Genomic DNA, 15,029 nt, shown 5'->3' with positions numbered 1-15,029 from the left:
ACTTTTGGCCTGTACTGTATTTCCTTTCCATCATCTCTGATCTAAAATCACATACTGTATGAATTTAAGACTTTGGCATTATATATGTTGTTCAGTTGCTGATTTTCTTAAAGTAATCCACTTTTCAGATCAGCTTCAACAATCCTTGTTTTGGAATAAACAGATTAGTGTTTAGTGATTAGTTAAAGTATTATATGCCTGTTGTGCTTCCCACAGTGCAGTAGACCAGGCTGGTATGTATGTTTAAAAAAAAAAAAAAAAAAAGTCAGATTTGAGTCATTGATCATTTGACTTAATGTGCGACTCACCAATTGATGGTGACTTGAAGTACAATAGCTGAAAAAATGATTTTCAAGTTGCAGTTTGGATCATCACTGTGTGTAAGCCAAGCATTGTGTTGTTTGTCATTCATTTTAGCCTGCTTCATTTTACCTTCTCACAACAGTTCACTGACTCTGACTGATATAGGGCACTGCAAAGTGTTGATGACACTAGTTCACTCATATCGGGACCTTGACGATGCCATACTTAGTATATTGGTCCCTGCCTCCAGAAACATTTTATTCTCTGATAGAGTGAGAGCCAGCCAGAAGCATCATTCTTCTACTCTGGATATTTTGGATGTGGGTGGCAACGTGAAGTGCTTGTCTGACAGCAACTGTTCTATGAGTCATGTCAGTTTGCTTCAAGGATTATGGTTGCAAATATTACAGGAAAACAACTGTAGGACAAAAACACACTTCTAGATTTATATTCCTCTACTTTGAACTTGGTATGTCGCTTGAAAAGTCACATAGAGTGGTAGACTATGTAAAATTGGCTTTAAAACTGGCAGAATAGCCAGGCAATACTTACATCAAACTATTTTAAAAGAGAATAACACTCAGTGAAAACGGTTGCACACTGAGGTGAAGTGTTTTGAGATCAGAGTCTTGAATTGTCCAGAGGTTTGTGTTGAGTGCTGGTTTTGAGGATGTGTTGTAGATAATTCTATGTGTTTGGTGCACAAAAACAAAAGGCAGATTTTCCAAGTTCAGAATGAAACCATGTTATATATTAATATTATATAGGGTGGTGAACATCCAGTGAGGGATTTATGGATCAAAATATACAAGTGATTATTACGCCGGTGTGTCAGAGAGGATCATCCGACTTCGTTATATAAAATGCAATGTTGAGTATCATAGGGATCTACAGTAATAAACTGAGTGATAAACTGAGTCCAGGGGTTTAAGAATGGTAAATGTTCATGCCAGCTCATTGGAATGGCACTGCTACACTTAAATGGAATGGAGGCTTAATTTATTGTCATTGATAACACCTTTGTTTACCTGCTATTTCATATCAAAATGGCTGCTCTGAAAAACATCTACATGTATTTCTTATCTATCTTGGACCATTCCTAACAAAAGACAGCCACACACTGATCACTCTTTAAAATTTCAAAAGAATTTCAGTTGCCTCTGAATATGATGGCATAGCTGGGCACATCAGCTTCATTATCATATGTACAGCAAATGTTAGTGACATTGATAAAGACAAAATAAAATGCATATTTTGTTTGCCTTAGAGCAAAGGTTTCATTTTGGCTGTCTATCAAATATATGCACTACTCATAACTGCAAAGATGAGAAATTATTCACTTTATATCATGCATTTTTTTTCTTGTATTTAGCTTGGAGTTAAATTTGATTGATTTGATTTGACTTGATCCTAATTTTGACTTGATTTTGTCATGTGAAGCTGAACAGGATGAGCCAAGTGCAGGAGACCAAGGCAGACTCGGCTGAAGTGAAGACATTTATTTAGAGGAATATAAGGCAAACAAAGAACTGAACTGAAAGCAAGACATAAATATGAACTGAACTAATTGGCAAACAGGCACAGACACTGGTAAGACAGGGATTATGAAAAATTAGATTTTCCTTGCTTCACTGACATTTTGGACTTGTTTAGGACTTGAACATGTTGATTTACATGTGACTTGAGCAATTTGGTGCCACCATTTTGACTGCCGCCTAGTTTTCACTTACATACCAATTGCACACAGCAGGTTCTGCTGAACCCTAATGCAGCACTGTAAAAGTGTTAAAGTGACAAACTATCTTGTTGAATATTTGTTTGGAGATGTGTAACCTTTCCTTGTCAGTGTGGTACCTGACCACAACTTTGCAGTTATCCATTGTCCTTGATAAATAAACAATAAAATAGGGAATCATGCCTTCCTCTTCTACTGTAATATCTTACATATGCACAGATATGCAATCTCTCTTACACAGATTTAAAAGATATGAATACAAAAAATACATGGGCATATTAATGTGAATGGTATTTGGTATCTATATGAAAGTAAAAGTGTTTCATTAGTGAATGTGAGCGCAAGTTTGTGTTGAACACTGGAGCGATTTTTGTGAGGGTTTAAATTAAGGATGTAAAGTGTGTTTTTCGCAGATGTGATATATAAAGCCATAAAAATGTTGTTGTTTTTTTTTTCATGCATATGAGATTTAAAGTGGAGCGTGAGAGCGGTTTTGTGCATGCGAGAGTTAAATCTTGAATTATGGTATAAATGCACCACCTCGCATTATTGTCTGAGCCTGCGATTAGCATGCAGAAAGCAGAAGAGAGACTTTTGTGCCTCGCCTCTGTGAACAGAGAGGAGAAGGGATTTCCTCATCCTCAGCAGTCAATAGGTGCGCTGCAGCCCACACTGGCCTCTTTCAGAGAATCTCCTCCCTTTTCTCACTCTCTCTCTCTTTTTGTCTCTCTGTCTTACACACATGCACACACACTGTCACAGACATGATATCAGTGATCAGTGGACAGAACACCAGCCTTCGTGTATAATATAATATATATATAATATAAATGTTTGATTTCTGCCCACTTTTAATTCTCTGCAGTGTGTCTTCCACATTAATTTGCTGGTGGATGAGGAAGCGCAGATGCAATTGTATTGTCTTTATCCATGTGTGTGTACTCTAATGTGCACACTTGCTTTTACAGCTAAAAGTGGTGTGTGTTGCAGCAACTGAGCATATTGATGAAAAGTGTGATAATCAGGATTGGAAGGGATACTTTAAATATGTGCAGTATTCTATTACAGATTACTGGATGCATGCTCTAAAATGTCATATGTAATGTATTCTGTCACATTACTCAAATCTTAATCTAAATCTTACAGTTACTTTGAGAGTACTGTATTTTTCATAAATGTTAGGGTAGCACATTTCACAAAGTGGCTGAATACAGTAAAAATAAGAATTTCTCAATCTGTAGGCTACTTTTGGATATATTTTACATTCATTTCCAGATTACCCGCAGTTTACTGTCACTAGATGTCATTCAAATTTCATGACAGCATAAAAGACAGAGAAAGAGAGATTGATTCAGTGTTATTGCTAATTTAATCCAAGTGAACCACACTGAGGTTGCCACTTAGCAAGCTGGTGAATCTAGCTTAGGACAGTGAGCCTGATCCAAATAAAAAGACGACTTGCTTCATGTTTTATGAGATTTCAGGTAGAGTCTTTTAATGCTGAAAGAAGTTTCATTACAGGCTGACTCAGTTTGCGTGGCACTGATATTTTTCAAACATTTTCTTGCTTGAAAATGTCTGTTGACTGCAGCAGTGAGAGCAACCATAACTGCAGACATAATGGGTCAATTCAAGTGGAGATGGATGTTTCAACTAATTAAACATTGATCAACATATAAAATAAATAAACATTAAAATCTGATCTCCACAATAAGACAAATATTTTTAAATGGTAGTTATAATTGGATACATAATCCTATTCTATCTCTTCCGTTTCTGCACAACCCTGATGCATGATAAACATGCTCATCACTGTCACTCACACACCAACTGACAGGCTGTTTTCTCCAGTCTTCTTGCATACATTTCCTCCTCTGCCTCTTATTTTCTCACGTTTCTCTGACAGCTTCCCCCACCAAACCCTCCACACACAAACACACGTGCACAGTGGTCGGTTTGTTGCTCTGGGTACTGTAACAAGCAGGGGCTGCCTCATCTCACACATACTGTAAATTACAGCTTCACTACCTGTAGGAGACACCAGGAAATGGCTGATCCTGATACAAAAATAGAGCCTGCCTCATCCCTGCTCTATGTGTGATCTATGTGTTTTGGAAACTCCTCTGAGAGAGAGAGAGACACACACACACACACACACACAGAGAGAGAGAGAGAGAGAGAGAGAGAGAGAGAGAGAGAGAGAGAGAGAGAGAGAGAGAGAGAGAGAGAGGGAAGTTCAGCAAGGCTTGTGTTGAAGGAGACTGACATGACTGTTGAAAGACAGATTCTCACAGAGGCTGTCTGAATGTTTGTATTTGTTCATTATTATTATTTGTTTGCCTGCAAATATTTCATGCTTTGCCCTTAATTTGGGTGTTTGTATGTGGGTGGATATTGTTTTTATGTGTGTAGTGCTTGTTTGCATAGTGTTTGTTTGTATTTGTGATTGATTACAATAAGAAAACACGATAATTATCTTTTTGTGATCACTGCGTAGGCCTGTGTTACTTATTGTTTGTGTGTGTGTGTGTGAGAGAGAGAGAGAGAGGGGGGGTGGGGGTGGAGGGGAGGGGGGTGGGGGGGTGGGGGGGATTCTTTGCAAGCTCTGATAAGTGGCTATGTCCTTTCCATTTTTTACTTACTTGTGGAGATAACATTGGGATGCAGGACAACACCAGTGGCGAAATGCTGTAGCGTCACTTTTATCACAGAATGGGGGAAAGGTGGACACCAGGAAAGAAGCAGAGAGAATGACTGAAGTGGAGGAATGGACTGATAAAGAGATAGTCCATCAGGCAGCCAATTAAGTGCACTTAGGGAAGGCAAAACCTCTGATTCACTCATGATAACCTCCACTGACACTCATCCTCCATAATCTGTGTAACAGATTTTTAAATACATATTAATCCTTTAATTTTCCTTTTATATTGAGTTAAATATATCTATATTGAGTGAAATGTTCAAACCCAATGCAGTTGCTTAATGGCTGCACCATTACATCAAAAAGAAAATGTTTTAATGTATTGTTTATAATTTTAGACACATTCTTATTGGAAACCTTGGGATCTCCACTAGAATTTAGAATTAAGCTCTGTAACAAAACTGACATGGATTTCAAATGACACACTCATCAATAGGACCAGCAGAGTTGAAGAGGTATTAATTATCGAGTAAAGGGAGTCATCAGTATGGAGCTGGTCATTTTTCTCACCAAGGGTTGGCAAGGACATCAGCTGCCACTGCCCTCTCAGCTGCATCACATTGACAAGAGCCTTCCAGATGTCAATCACCATGGTTGAGGCACGAGTCCATGCACATTATCATCCCCTCCACACTTGTCATTCGAACATCATGCCACAAGAGCTATCATAAAGCATTAGAGGCAGACCATACATATTTGGTGGCAGACGGTATTAACTCCCAGTCTCATCCTCTGTAAACCCCTCTTAATAAGTGCATCTATGCCTTATTGACTTACGTAATGTGGCATGTCATAGGGCATCTGCATCCGGCTCTGCAACATCAACAACATGTGTCCTGCTGCTGGTTTCCTGCAGTGCAAACATCAGCTCTCCCTCACAAACTGTGTCTGACTGTGTGCCTGTGAGAGCGCGAAGAGGAGATTATTAAGCAGCTGAAGTTTGAAGTTATCATTTGAGTGGGTTGCTGCAGCAATAATGCAGTACTATGGAAATATGGTGGGATTACTGCAGCTAGGCTGTTGCAGCTAGGCAGATTTCACAGCTTTCCATAGATTACTCAGGCAGCTGATGGGGCCAGTCAATAGGCACAGGAAGCCTGTATGACACTGTGACCCCTGCTGTCTAAATAGGGGAGTGCAAGCAATTACACATCACAGTAATCCTAAAAAAATGTTCTCTACTCCAGAATTAGAGCTGCATTTTTAGCAGCATTAGTGCCGGTTTCAAACTGTGGTATGCATGAAATTATTTTGGTGGAAGGACAAAATTAAACTTAAAAAAAATATGAAAATTAATCACGCATTGTCTTGGATTCACTATTTTTTTCTGGCATGTTTTTTTTTTTTTTTTTTTTTTTAATTCCCGTTCCTCAATTCCTAATTGTGTGCAGGCAAAGATGACTGACAAAGTCGTGAGTTATGAGCACTGGAGTGTGTACTTTTGCCAGTTACTTCATTGTCCTTGCTTGGCTGAAAGAGCAATCCCAGTGTATGGTGGCACCGAGAGTTAAGCTTCCTGAAGCAGGTAGAATAGATGTAATCGGACACGAGGGATGAAGAGGGAGGGTGGGGAGGTGGGGAGAGAAAAGAGAGGGGGTGGGGAAGGTCGGGACACTGCTCTGCATGATAAAAAGGTTCTTCCCATCCTCAGGATTCTCAGCACGGATGCGAGATATTACCTCCCTCATCTGCTTTCATTAGAATTCACTCTGGCTTGAGACGGATTGGAAGGGAGGCTGCCCAAGTCTCTCAATGAGTCACGAGTGACGGATGAGGTTTTTATTTCATTTCATACTTTTTAGTCCAAGCGCTCACCTTTTTAAATGAAAAGATTCTCCCCTCATCATTCTTACAGAGGTGTGCCTTTTCACTGCAACAGTCATCACATACTCAGCAATTATTCATCCAGGCAGGCCAAATTGGTGGTTTCAGAGATATTTCTGACGATGCACTGTCTGTTCAGTGGTTAGTCCCTGGGTGGTCTCTGTTGTTATGCTGAGGTCTGGAGGTTACCTCAAGGTGAGTTTCACAGATGGGAATAATTACCACAAATCGTTCGTATCAGTTTACAGTGGACTGGCACATCGGTATTGTGATAGGTTTTTATGACAAGTCGTTTCATGGGGCTGTTTGTGACTTTTCTGGACATTTGATTGTTTGTTTTGTTCTAAAAACAATTCAGTTCTGTGAAGATTTCTTTGTTGATGAATAAAATGAAGATGATGTGGGTTCTTTCATTAGGCTAATTTCAGGGGACTGATTACAGAGGGTAATTATAGGATGACTTGGGAGAGGGGAGTTATCACTGGTGTCATTACAGAGGTTGACTTGAAGGGTGCTTTACTCAAGTGATGAGTTCTCTTACCAGAGAGAGAGGTGAGTGTCAGATCCTGAGGTGCTGGTGGCTAAAGCCCTTGTCAGGCCAGCGCTCTTCCCTCAGTCCTGGGGGAGACGCAGAGGAGCAGGTCTCTCTCTCAACTTACCTTAATCTCCTTTATCCCCCTTCCTCCCGTCCCCATGTCCTCTCCACTGATCTTCTCCTCTCTTCCTGTGTCTCTCCTCTCCTTCTACCTTTCTCCCTCTATCTCCCTTCTCTCCCGCACTTCCCACCCCTCTTGCTCTCTGGACTGATTAATAATGAATGAAGAGGATCATCTATCGATCCCATCCTCTTTGTGTTAGCACAGCAGAAGATATCAAACCTGTCAGAGGATCTTTAAATAGCTCTGTGATGTGGTGGTTATGGTAGTTGGGAGAGTTTGTTGAGGTGAGAGTAGGGGGTAGTTTTGTAGGGTGGGAATAGAGCAGTTTAATGGGCATAAGCAGATGTGGAGAACAAAACGGATGGGTAAAAAGTAAGCAATTTCCATCCCGGTCAAAGGATGATGGCTCCCTGTGAAGGAGAGAGGTGATGATCTGTGATGACTGTCGTAGTGGAGGTCTCTTATACGTTCTCAATCTACTTTTGGCACTTTATTAAACCTTCTTTATGCCAAGTTGTCATCCTATGGCCTCTTCTGTCTTCCTGAGTCCTGGAGAAATTCTCCAGTCAGCCATTTCTGCCCTGCTGCTCTCACTAAATCAATCCTGCAGATTGGCTTTGCTCTCTGACAGGGAAGAGACCCTGTCAGGACCCTGACGGAGCCTAAGAGAGATGTATATCTGTCACACTTGGTTACTATCACCAGTCAACATCATGCAGGGTTCACTAGTACAAAGAGGAAGCGGGGACTGGTGTGGGAACGTGATCATTTACAAAGATTGAACCCTTTGATCAAATTTTTGCAGGGCTGATTTTGTAATACATGCTCAGATTTAACTAGTTTTACGCAAGAGCATGTTAACTGTGGACTACATTTAATTGAAGACTACTTCAGCTGTGTTTCCAAACTTGGGATGCATCTGGAATAGTCATGATAGTTTGATGGTAAAGCTATTCATTTATGTATGTATGTATAGGATTTAGTGTGCAATTGGTGCTGGTGTCCGTTTCCCAGCGCTTTTCATCTCCTCTGTACTCTTCCCTCAGGGGTTGTGTTTAGCTTACCAAAGATGTTAATGCAATTTTCTCCACGTATGCAAGTGTTTTCTGCTCTTCCCAAAGGACCAGGATGTCCATGCTTTCAAAGAAAACATGAGTCCAGATATAATTCTTTCCATCCTCTCCCTCAGGATAAAACACACCTAATTAATGCTTTTTTGCTGTTTGTGATGTGTTTGTGTGTGCTTACATGTATTGGTGTTCATGTTCAAAGGCTAACAAGAATGTTACAATTCTTTGATGATATTTGTGCACTTGTTTTTCTTGCTTTGTATGTTAATATGACTGCACCCCCTTCGCCCTCTGCCCCCCCTCCCCATCTGTCCCTAGGAGCACTTCACCCCGGAGTGTAAATTCAAGGAGAGTGTGTTTGAGAATTACTACGTGACATACTCCTCCATGCTCTATCGCCAGACCCAGTCAGGCCGCTCCTGGTATATCGGTATCAATCGTGATGGCCAGGTCATGAAGGGCAACCGGGTAAAGAAGACCAAAGGAGCCGCGCACTTCCTGCCTAAAGTTATAGAGGGTCTGTGTGCTTTTGTTTGAGCCCTGATGAATTTAACATTGATGCAGTGATGATGCACCGCTCAGCAAAATTCAAAGTCTTAAAATGTCATTTTGCAATTTATTAGAGGTTGCAGCTGTAAGAGTAACCAAAACGCAAACCCAAATCTGAGTAAAGCCTGACATCTAATGGTGACAAATGATAATGAAATAGCCACCTGCCATTGGCTGATCTTTGGTGCCAGGTGATGCCACCACCTGTTGTAATCTGTAGGAGGTGAAATGCCTTAAGTGTACAGCGTTGCACATAAGATGCTAAAAGACATAACACACGGTTTCACTGCCAACTGACCCAAGAGTTGGACCATTTTAATTCGGAATAAGCAACTCAACCGAAACTACCAATGGACAGCAAATATGACAAGTGTATGTAGTTTACATTTTGAAGGTGACAGAAATAAACTCTTCATTAGGATGTCCAAATGAAAATAAAATCTTGCAAATCCTAAATTTTTAACATTAGCTAGTGAGCCAGTTATCCAAGGAGATTGCCATTGTTTTCAACTTGGGTGTCTGTTAGTATCTATACGCAAAGAGGCTGCTATAAGTTCAAGTTCAGGTTTATTTAGAGCCCAATATCACTGTTCACAGACTCAAAGGGCTTTACATGCCCACATGTTTACAACAAACAGAACGAAATCCCCAGACTTAAACCTCATAGCGGGCAAGAAAACACTCCAGAAAAATCCAGCTGAACCGGGAAAAATGGAAGAAATCTTGAGAGGGACCACCTAGAAGGGAGACCCCATTCCTGGCCAGAAAAGTGTGCAATAGGTGTTGACTTTGAGTTGATCACCACACACTCATTCATTGACCACACATGGAATATCAAAACTCAACTCTCAACATGACTGCTGCTTCATCATGAAAATTGATTACCTCAGAAACAACATCCAAATAGTCATTCTTAACTGTTGCTACACTGCCGACAATATTAGCCCAGTGGCATTGGCATTTTAACACTGTCAACAGTTACTATTATGAATTTACTGCTATCGCCCTATCGATTCCAGAATGCAATAGGCTGTTAATGTTACGGTATAAAAGTAAAATCAATCAGTATCCAGCTTTTCACCAGTAGATGTCAGGCTTTTCTCAGATTTGATTGTGGGGTTTGGCGACTCTTTAATCACATTGTTATGTATTAACCAGTAGTTTCTATTTTTGTCACACAGTCGCCATGTATAAGGAGCCATCGCTACATGAGCTAGCAAGTGAGCAGAGTCCTCCTAGGAAGACAGTGAAGACGTCTGACTCACCATCCCTCAAGAACGGAAGGAAAGAAGCTCCCAAGGCTGATGCGTCATAGCATAGGAGACTGAGGGTGGGGCAAGGGCAGCAGTGACACAGGGAACTCAGTCGCCCATTATGCTTTGGGGCTGGCTGAAGGAATGGCCATTATCGGGCCGCCTCTTTCCAGAAGTGCACTACAAGATGCTGAGGGATGAAGAGTCAGCAGTCCATCAGCAGCAAAGAAGGCCTGAGAAAGGAGTTCCTGTCTATCTGTCACCAGAGAGAGAAAGACCAGAGCCCAAGATAACCACTACCACACCCAACCTCACCTTTCCACTGTCACTCCTCAAATTTGTCTCTTTCTCTGCCTCCCCTGACCACACATGGCAGAGCATCCTTGATTTATCTGTCTCTCACTGGCTTCTTCATCCCACCAACATCTTCATCTACCCTAATTTCACCACTCATGCATTCCCATTTGCTGTATTTTGTTCTATCTGTGCATGTTAGCCATGGGTGAGAAAATGACAGTGCTAACTAGCCATCATAATCCTGGTGACAGTGTGGCTTAGCCTGCCCTCCACCATCTGCCTACCAGCTGAGAACCAAGGTCAAAATAGTCAACTAAAACTAAAAGTAAGATATATAGTTAGGTGAATACAGATATCTCGGGGAATCACTGTCCGGGACAATAGAAGGAGGTGAGAAAGCTGAAAAAACAACAGCTAAATTTGAAGAATTATTTCTGCCACCAGAGGTAAATGAAATTAAAATCAAAGTAAAGTATTTTTCATTTGAGTCTTTTGTCAAGTGAAGGGATATGAGAATCCTCCAGCAATACAGTGGAGTCCACATCAGTATATTTCTACACGGTATGCAAACAGTCTAAAAAATGAGCATGATGACAACAATAGGGAGAAAAAAGGATCAAAATGTTAAAATGGTGATGATTACCATGATGGAAATCATTACTTTTATGATGCAAAACACTCAAGAACATACCAATAACGTAAAATATGAGCCGAAACAAAAATGTGAACGTTTAATGACAGGACATTTACAGGGTTTCAGGGTTCTGAAAAACTGATAACCATTGAAAACTTCATTGTATCCCCACCCTGGTATAATAAAGCTCTTATGAGGCTTACACCAGAAGACAGATAGATGCTCCAAGTGTGTGCTGTGCAGACGTGTGTGCTGAATCACCTTAAAGAACGTGAGAAAGTACAGCAGGTCCTCCGAATCAAATGATTTACTAATCGTCCCTGGAAGCTGAGCCATAAACTACAACTTAAATGAGTTCTTCATCCAAACTTTTATGTTAAAGGGTCGTAGATCCTGACCAAAAATTTGCAGTAGTCTGACTCTATCCAGCAACAGAATCTCAATGACGAAAAGTATTTTGAACGAGGTGAATGAGAACAAGGCGGTTATCTATTATTGCACTAACCCTTTTTGGACAGTAAATAAATAAGCAGGTGTGTTGAAGAACCATTTAAATACATGTTCAATTGTGGAGGGGAGCTTCCCTCTCAGTCACCTGAAAAGAAGTGGTAGTGGCCTCTTGGTGTATTCTTTGCTGGGCAGCTGCTGTCAGCATAAAGCCGAGTTTGAAGCTAACATCAAAGCCGGAGGAGGCTCTGAGCTGCACCACTTAGTTACTATTCTGAAGATGACTCGCAGCTTATCCACTCACCAGCCTTATCAAATCACCTTGGAGGAATCACCCCCCCTCTGTGTGTGTGTCTTTTTGTGATCGTGTTTTACCCCTGTGTGTTGATGCCTGTACGGTACACTCTGTGTATGAGAGAGTGTGCCTGCACATACAATTGATGGAGACAGGTCACTTTTTCCTCCTCCTTTAGACAGGACACAGAGCGGATTCCAGGGGGAACATCCTTTTTGTGTAGCACTGTCACCAACGTCAGATTTTTGGAACAATATGCAATAAAAGTAGTGGCTTCCAGTCATCCAGTGTGGGAGCAGTCAGATGCCTCAGGGTATTATTTGGCTTTGAGCAGCAGTGTAGCATGTTGTTATCATGGCATTGGTGCTGTCAGGGTTGCTAAGAGATGTGCGACCTGGATGCTGTCTGGTCTAGTAAGTCAGTGAGGGCCAACATGCCACCACAAGTGATTTGTTCAGTCTCAGTCGTCATGCATGGGTGCAGTGCCACCAAAGAGCGCAGATGTGTGCTTGTAGTGAGCTCTTTTATGTTGGGAGTCTTTTGAGAAAACACTAAAAAGGCTCATCAAGGTCAAAAGACATAAATACCACGTTGGAAGTCGAATTTATAGAAAAGTTACCAAGCGAGTGTCACAGAATGTGAAAAGGTGGCTCTATGAATGTTGTCTGTTGAGGGTGAAAGTAAGTCTGAAATTGTGTGGAGAATATCCCAAAAGAGGTCAGAGCATGTAGGATTAGAAAGTATTTTCTTGAGGAATGTTGATAAGTTCTGCAGTAAGGTAAGCAAGCCTGTTGGCAGGGCAGGTTTTTTCCTGCAGCATATGGGTATGATAATGAACATGGTACAAAGAAGTGTCTAAGGCACTGTGTGCTATTTTTGAAAGGGTGTCTATGGAGGAAATTAATTGAGGGACTTACTTTTTCTCATTTAGGCATTGATTTTGTGGAAGTTTCCACAGGGAATGTCATCCAGTTTTAATTGCTCATATTGGGGTACTTTGCCCCTGTCACAGTTTTTTCAAATAATAAGCCTACAAATCATTCAAATAATGCTTCCTGTCGCTGCTATATTTGGCCCCACTCATTCAATGCAAATGTTGGGATATTGCTAACAACACTGCTAACTATGATACCACTCCACAATGCAGGTAAATTACACTGCAAGGCTACTGGATAATAACATGAGGGGAGGATATGGTAAGACACTGAGTAATTATAGTGAGACATTTTGAAGATAATTAAATATTAATAAAGATGTCATCAGCATAGAATATTATAGGATATCATGCCATACCCCATCATTGCTTGATTTATGCTCTCAGTGTATCTCCAACATTTTCCACATCTGTGCATGCCATCTAGGAACTGTTTTTCTTGTCAGTTCACAAAATTGATTGTGAGACCTTGCTGTAAATGAAGAGCGTCTGGAGGTGTAAAGCAGGGACTGAGTAACAGCAAGGGAATCATGCATGCAAACAGAAAGACGAAAACGTGACCAACAAGTTTTTGTTGTTGTTGTTGTTTTCCATAGCACATTAACACAGACAGAAAGAAAGAAAATATATGCAATTAACCTTGATCATTCAGCCATAAAAGGTCATCCTCTGCTTGTTGTTTGTTTATGATGTTTAAGGTTATAGTCATGGCATTTTTTAAATTTATTTATTTATTTGAATATTTTGGAATCACTGAAATTCCTCCATAGACTCTCCAGGCTCAAAAAGCAACCAGTCTTTAATATTGTAAAGTTGAATGCTTGAGTAAGTTGTCCAGGTCAGACACTGTATGTAGGCAGACAGGAAAACAGAATGTTGAATAGTGTGACTTTGTTTGTTACACTGAACGTAAAGTACAGGATGTCAAGTAGCTTAAAGGCAATACGTATGCATTTTGACCACAAGGCTGTGAATGAAAGTGAGTTCTGCTCGTGAATGTAAACAATATGGTGCATACAAAAGCCAGTTGGAGGTCGGTAGCTTATGTATAACAAGACATAACACGGTTAGACGAGGCCTTTGGAGGTTCTTCGTAATCACAGTTTGGAAGACTGGCGTTTTCCTGAGTAAATGTATGGGGAAATATGGAAAACGGAAAGCCGTAGTGGGCCACATTAGCTACCTTAAATGTGATTTAAAGTCATAATCCATTTCCTGCACACATCTCCTCAACCACATCCTATGTGTCTACAGCCCATTAACCTTCTCCTCAACACTCCAACACTTTATGTGTGTGTATGTGTGTGTTGGTTTATCCATATGCATGTGTGTAAGAGTGAAGAAAATGTTTTAATCTATTTTTAAGTTTAGGTGTGTGTGCACTGTGTGTGTGTGAGTGTGTTTAAGATGGTATGGTAAGATACAGAGAGGCAGGGAGTGGAAGAGAGGGCTTGAGTTTGAAATAATGATCGATAGACTCAATAAAAGACAAACTGGAGAACAGTCGCCTCGTGACGGGTGCAAAAATTGCCCTGAGGTCCAGCAGAGACAGCAAAATCCATTTGCTGATAATGAACTCAGAGTGCTGTTGTTTCAGTTCTACCTGTGAACTGAGTGAAGACGCCTGTTGGACAACAACAGATGGAGGAGGCTTTCTCATTTCCTCAGAGGTCCCTCTTGCCATATAGCACAGGGCTTGCTGAATTTCCCCCGTTTGAAAGATTGAGAGAATCAGCGGCCACACTGTACCTTAGGAGCCATATCTTTGTGAAAGTAGTACAGTTGCATCCCATAAAACACTTCAACACACCAGGCAGCCACCAAATTGGGATTTCTAGAACAGGAAAAGATTGGGCAAAAACTGTAAGCACATTGCACCAGTGGGCATTGCTTGAAACATTTATAAGTTAACTCACTGTCTTAGGAGGTGCTTAAAAGATTAAGTCAAATTAACAGGGAAGCCGTCTGCTTTGTGGGAGTAGTGGGCGGATTGGGCAATAATGAATATTTCACTGTCGCTCAGCCATCGTTGACGCTTCAGGACAGCAATGTGAAGATAGATTTTAATCGTTTATTGCACTGAAAATGACTACCGATATCCAAGGAAACTGCTGGGAACAAACTTTGGTAACGTGATTTGAAGTATTATAAGGCACCAACAGGGCATTTTAAATACATTATGAGTGCAGCATAAAAACCCCAGAAAACTGTTATGCTATCATACATACAAAAAATCTGTGACCATTATGAGTCATGAATCTGGCTTTATTTGTGGTGGAAGAAAATCATTTTATAATTTAGGTTTGTGAGATGTTTGTTTTCAAAGTG

The 15,029-nt window shown here is 40.7% G+C and overlaps 1 protein-coding gene across 3 annotated transcripts in view; it reads left to right on the top strand.

Moving 5' to 3' along the window:
• Positions 1 to 11,267, top strand: part of fgf11b (fibroblast growth factor 11b) — a 40,875-nt gene extending 29,608 nt beyond the window's left edge. For 2 of the 3 annotated variants that reach the window (XM_030069135.1, XM_030069133.1), the window contains 2 exons: positions 8,611 to 8,809; positions 10,023 to 11,267. In XM_030069135.1, coding sequence (XP_029924995.1) covers positions 8,611 to 8,809; positions 10,023 to 10,156 — 333 coding nt within the window. In that variant the 3' untranslated portion in view covers positions 10,157 to 11,267. The remainder of the gene's footprint in view (positions 1 to 8,610; positions 8,810 to 10,022) is intronic. The other variant, XM_030069136.1, reaches the window with a different exon arrangement.
• The last annotated feature ends 3,762 nt before the right edge of the window (positions 11,268 to 15,029 follow it).

This window comes from Myripristis murdjan, chromosome 14 (genome assembly GCF_902150065.1).
Source record: "Myripristis murdjan chromosome 14, fMyrMur1.1, whole genome shotgun sequence".
Taxonomy (NCBI): Eukaryota; Metazoa; Chordata; class Actinopteri; order Holocentriformes; family Holocentridae; genus Myripristis; species Myripristis murdjan.
This window is presented reverse-complemented; position numbering and strand designations above follow the sequence as displayed.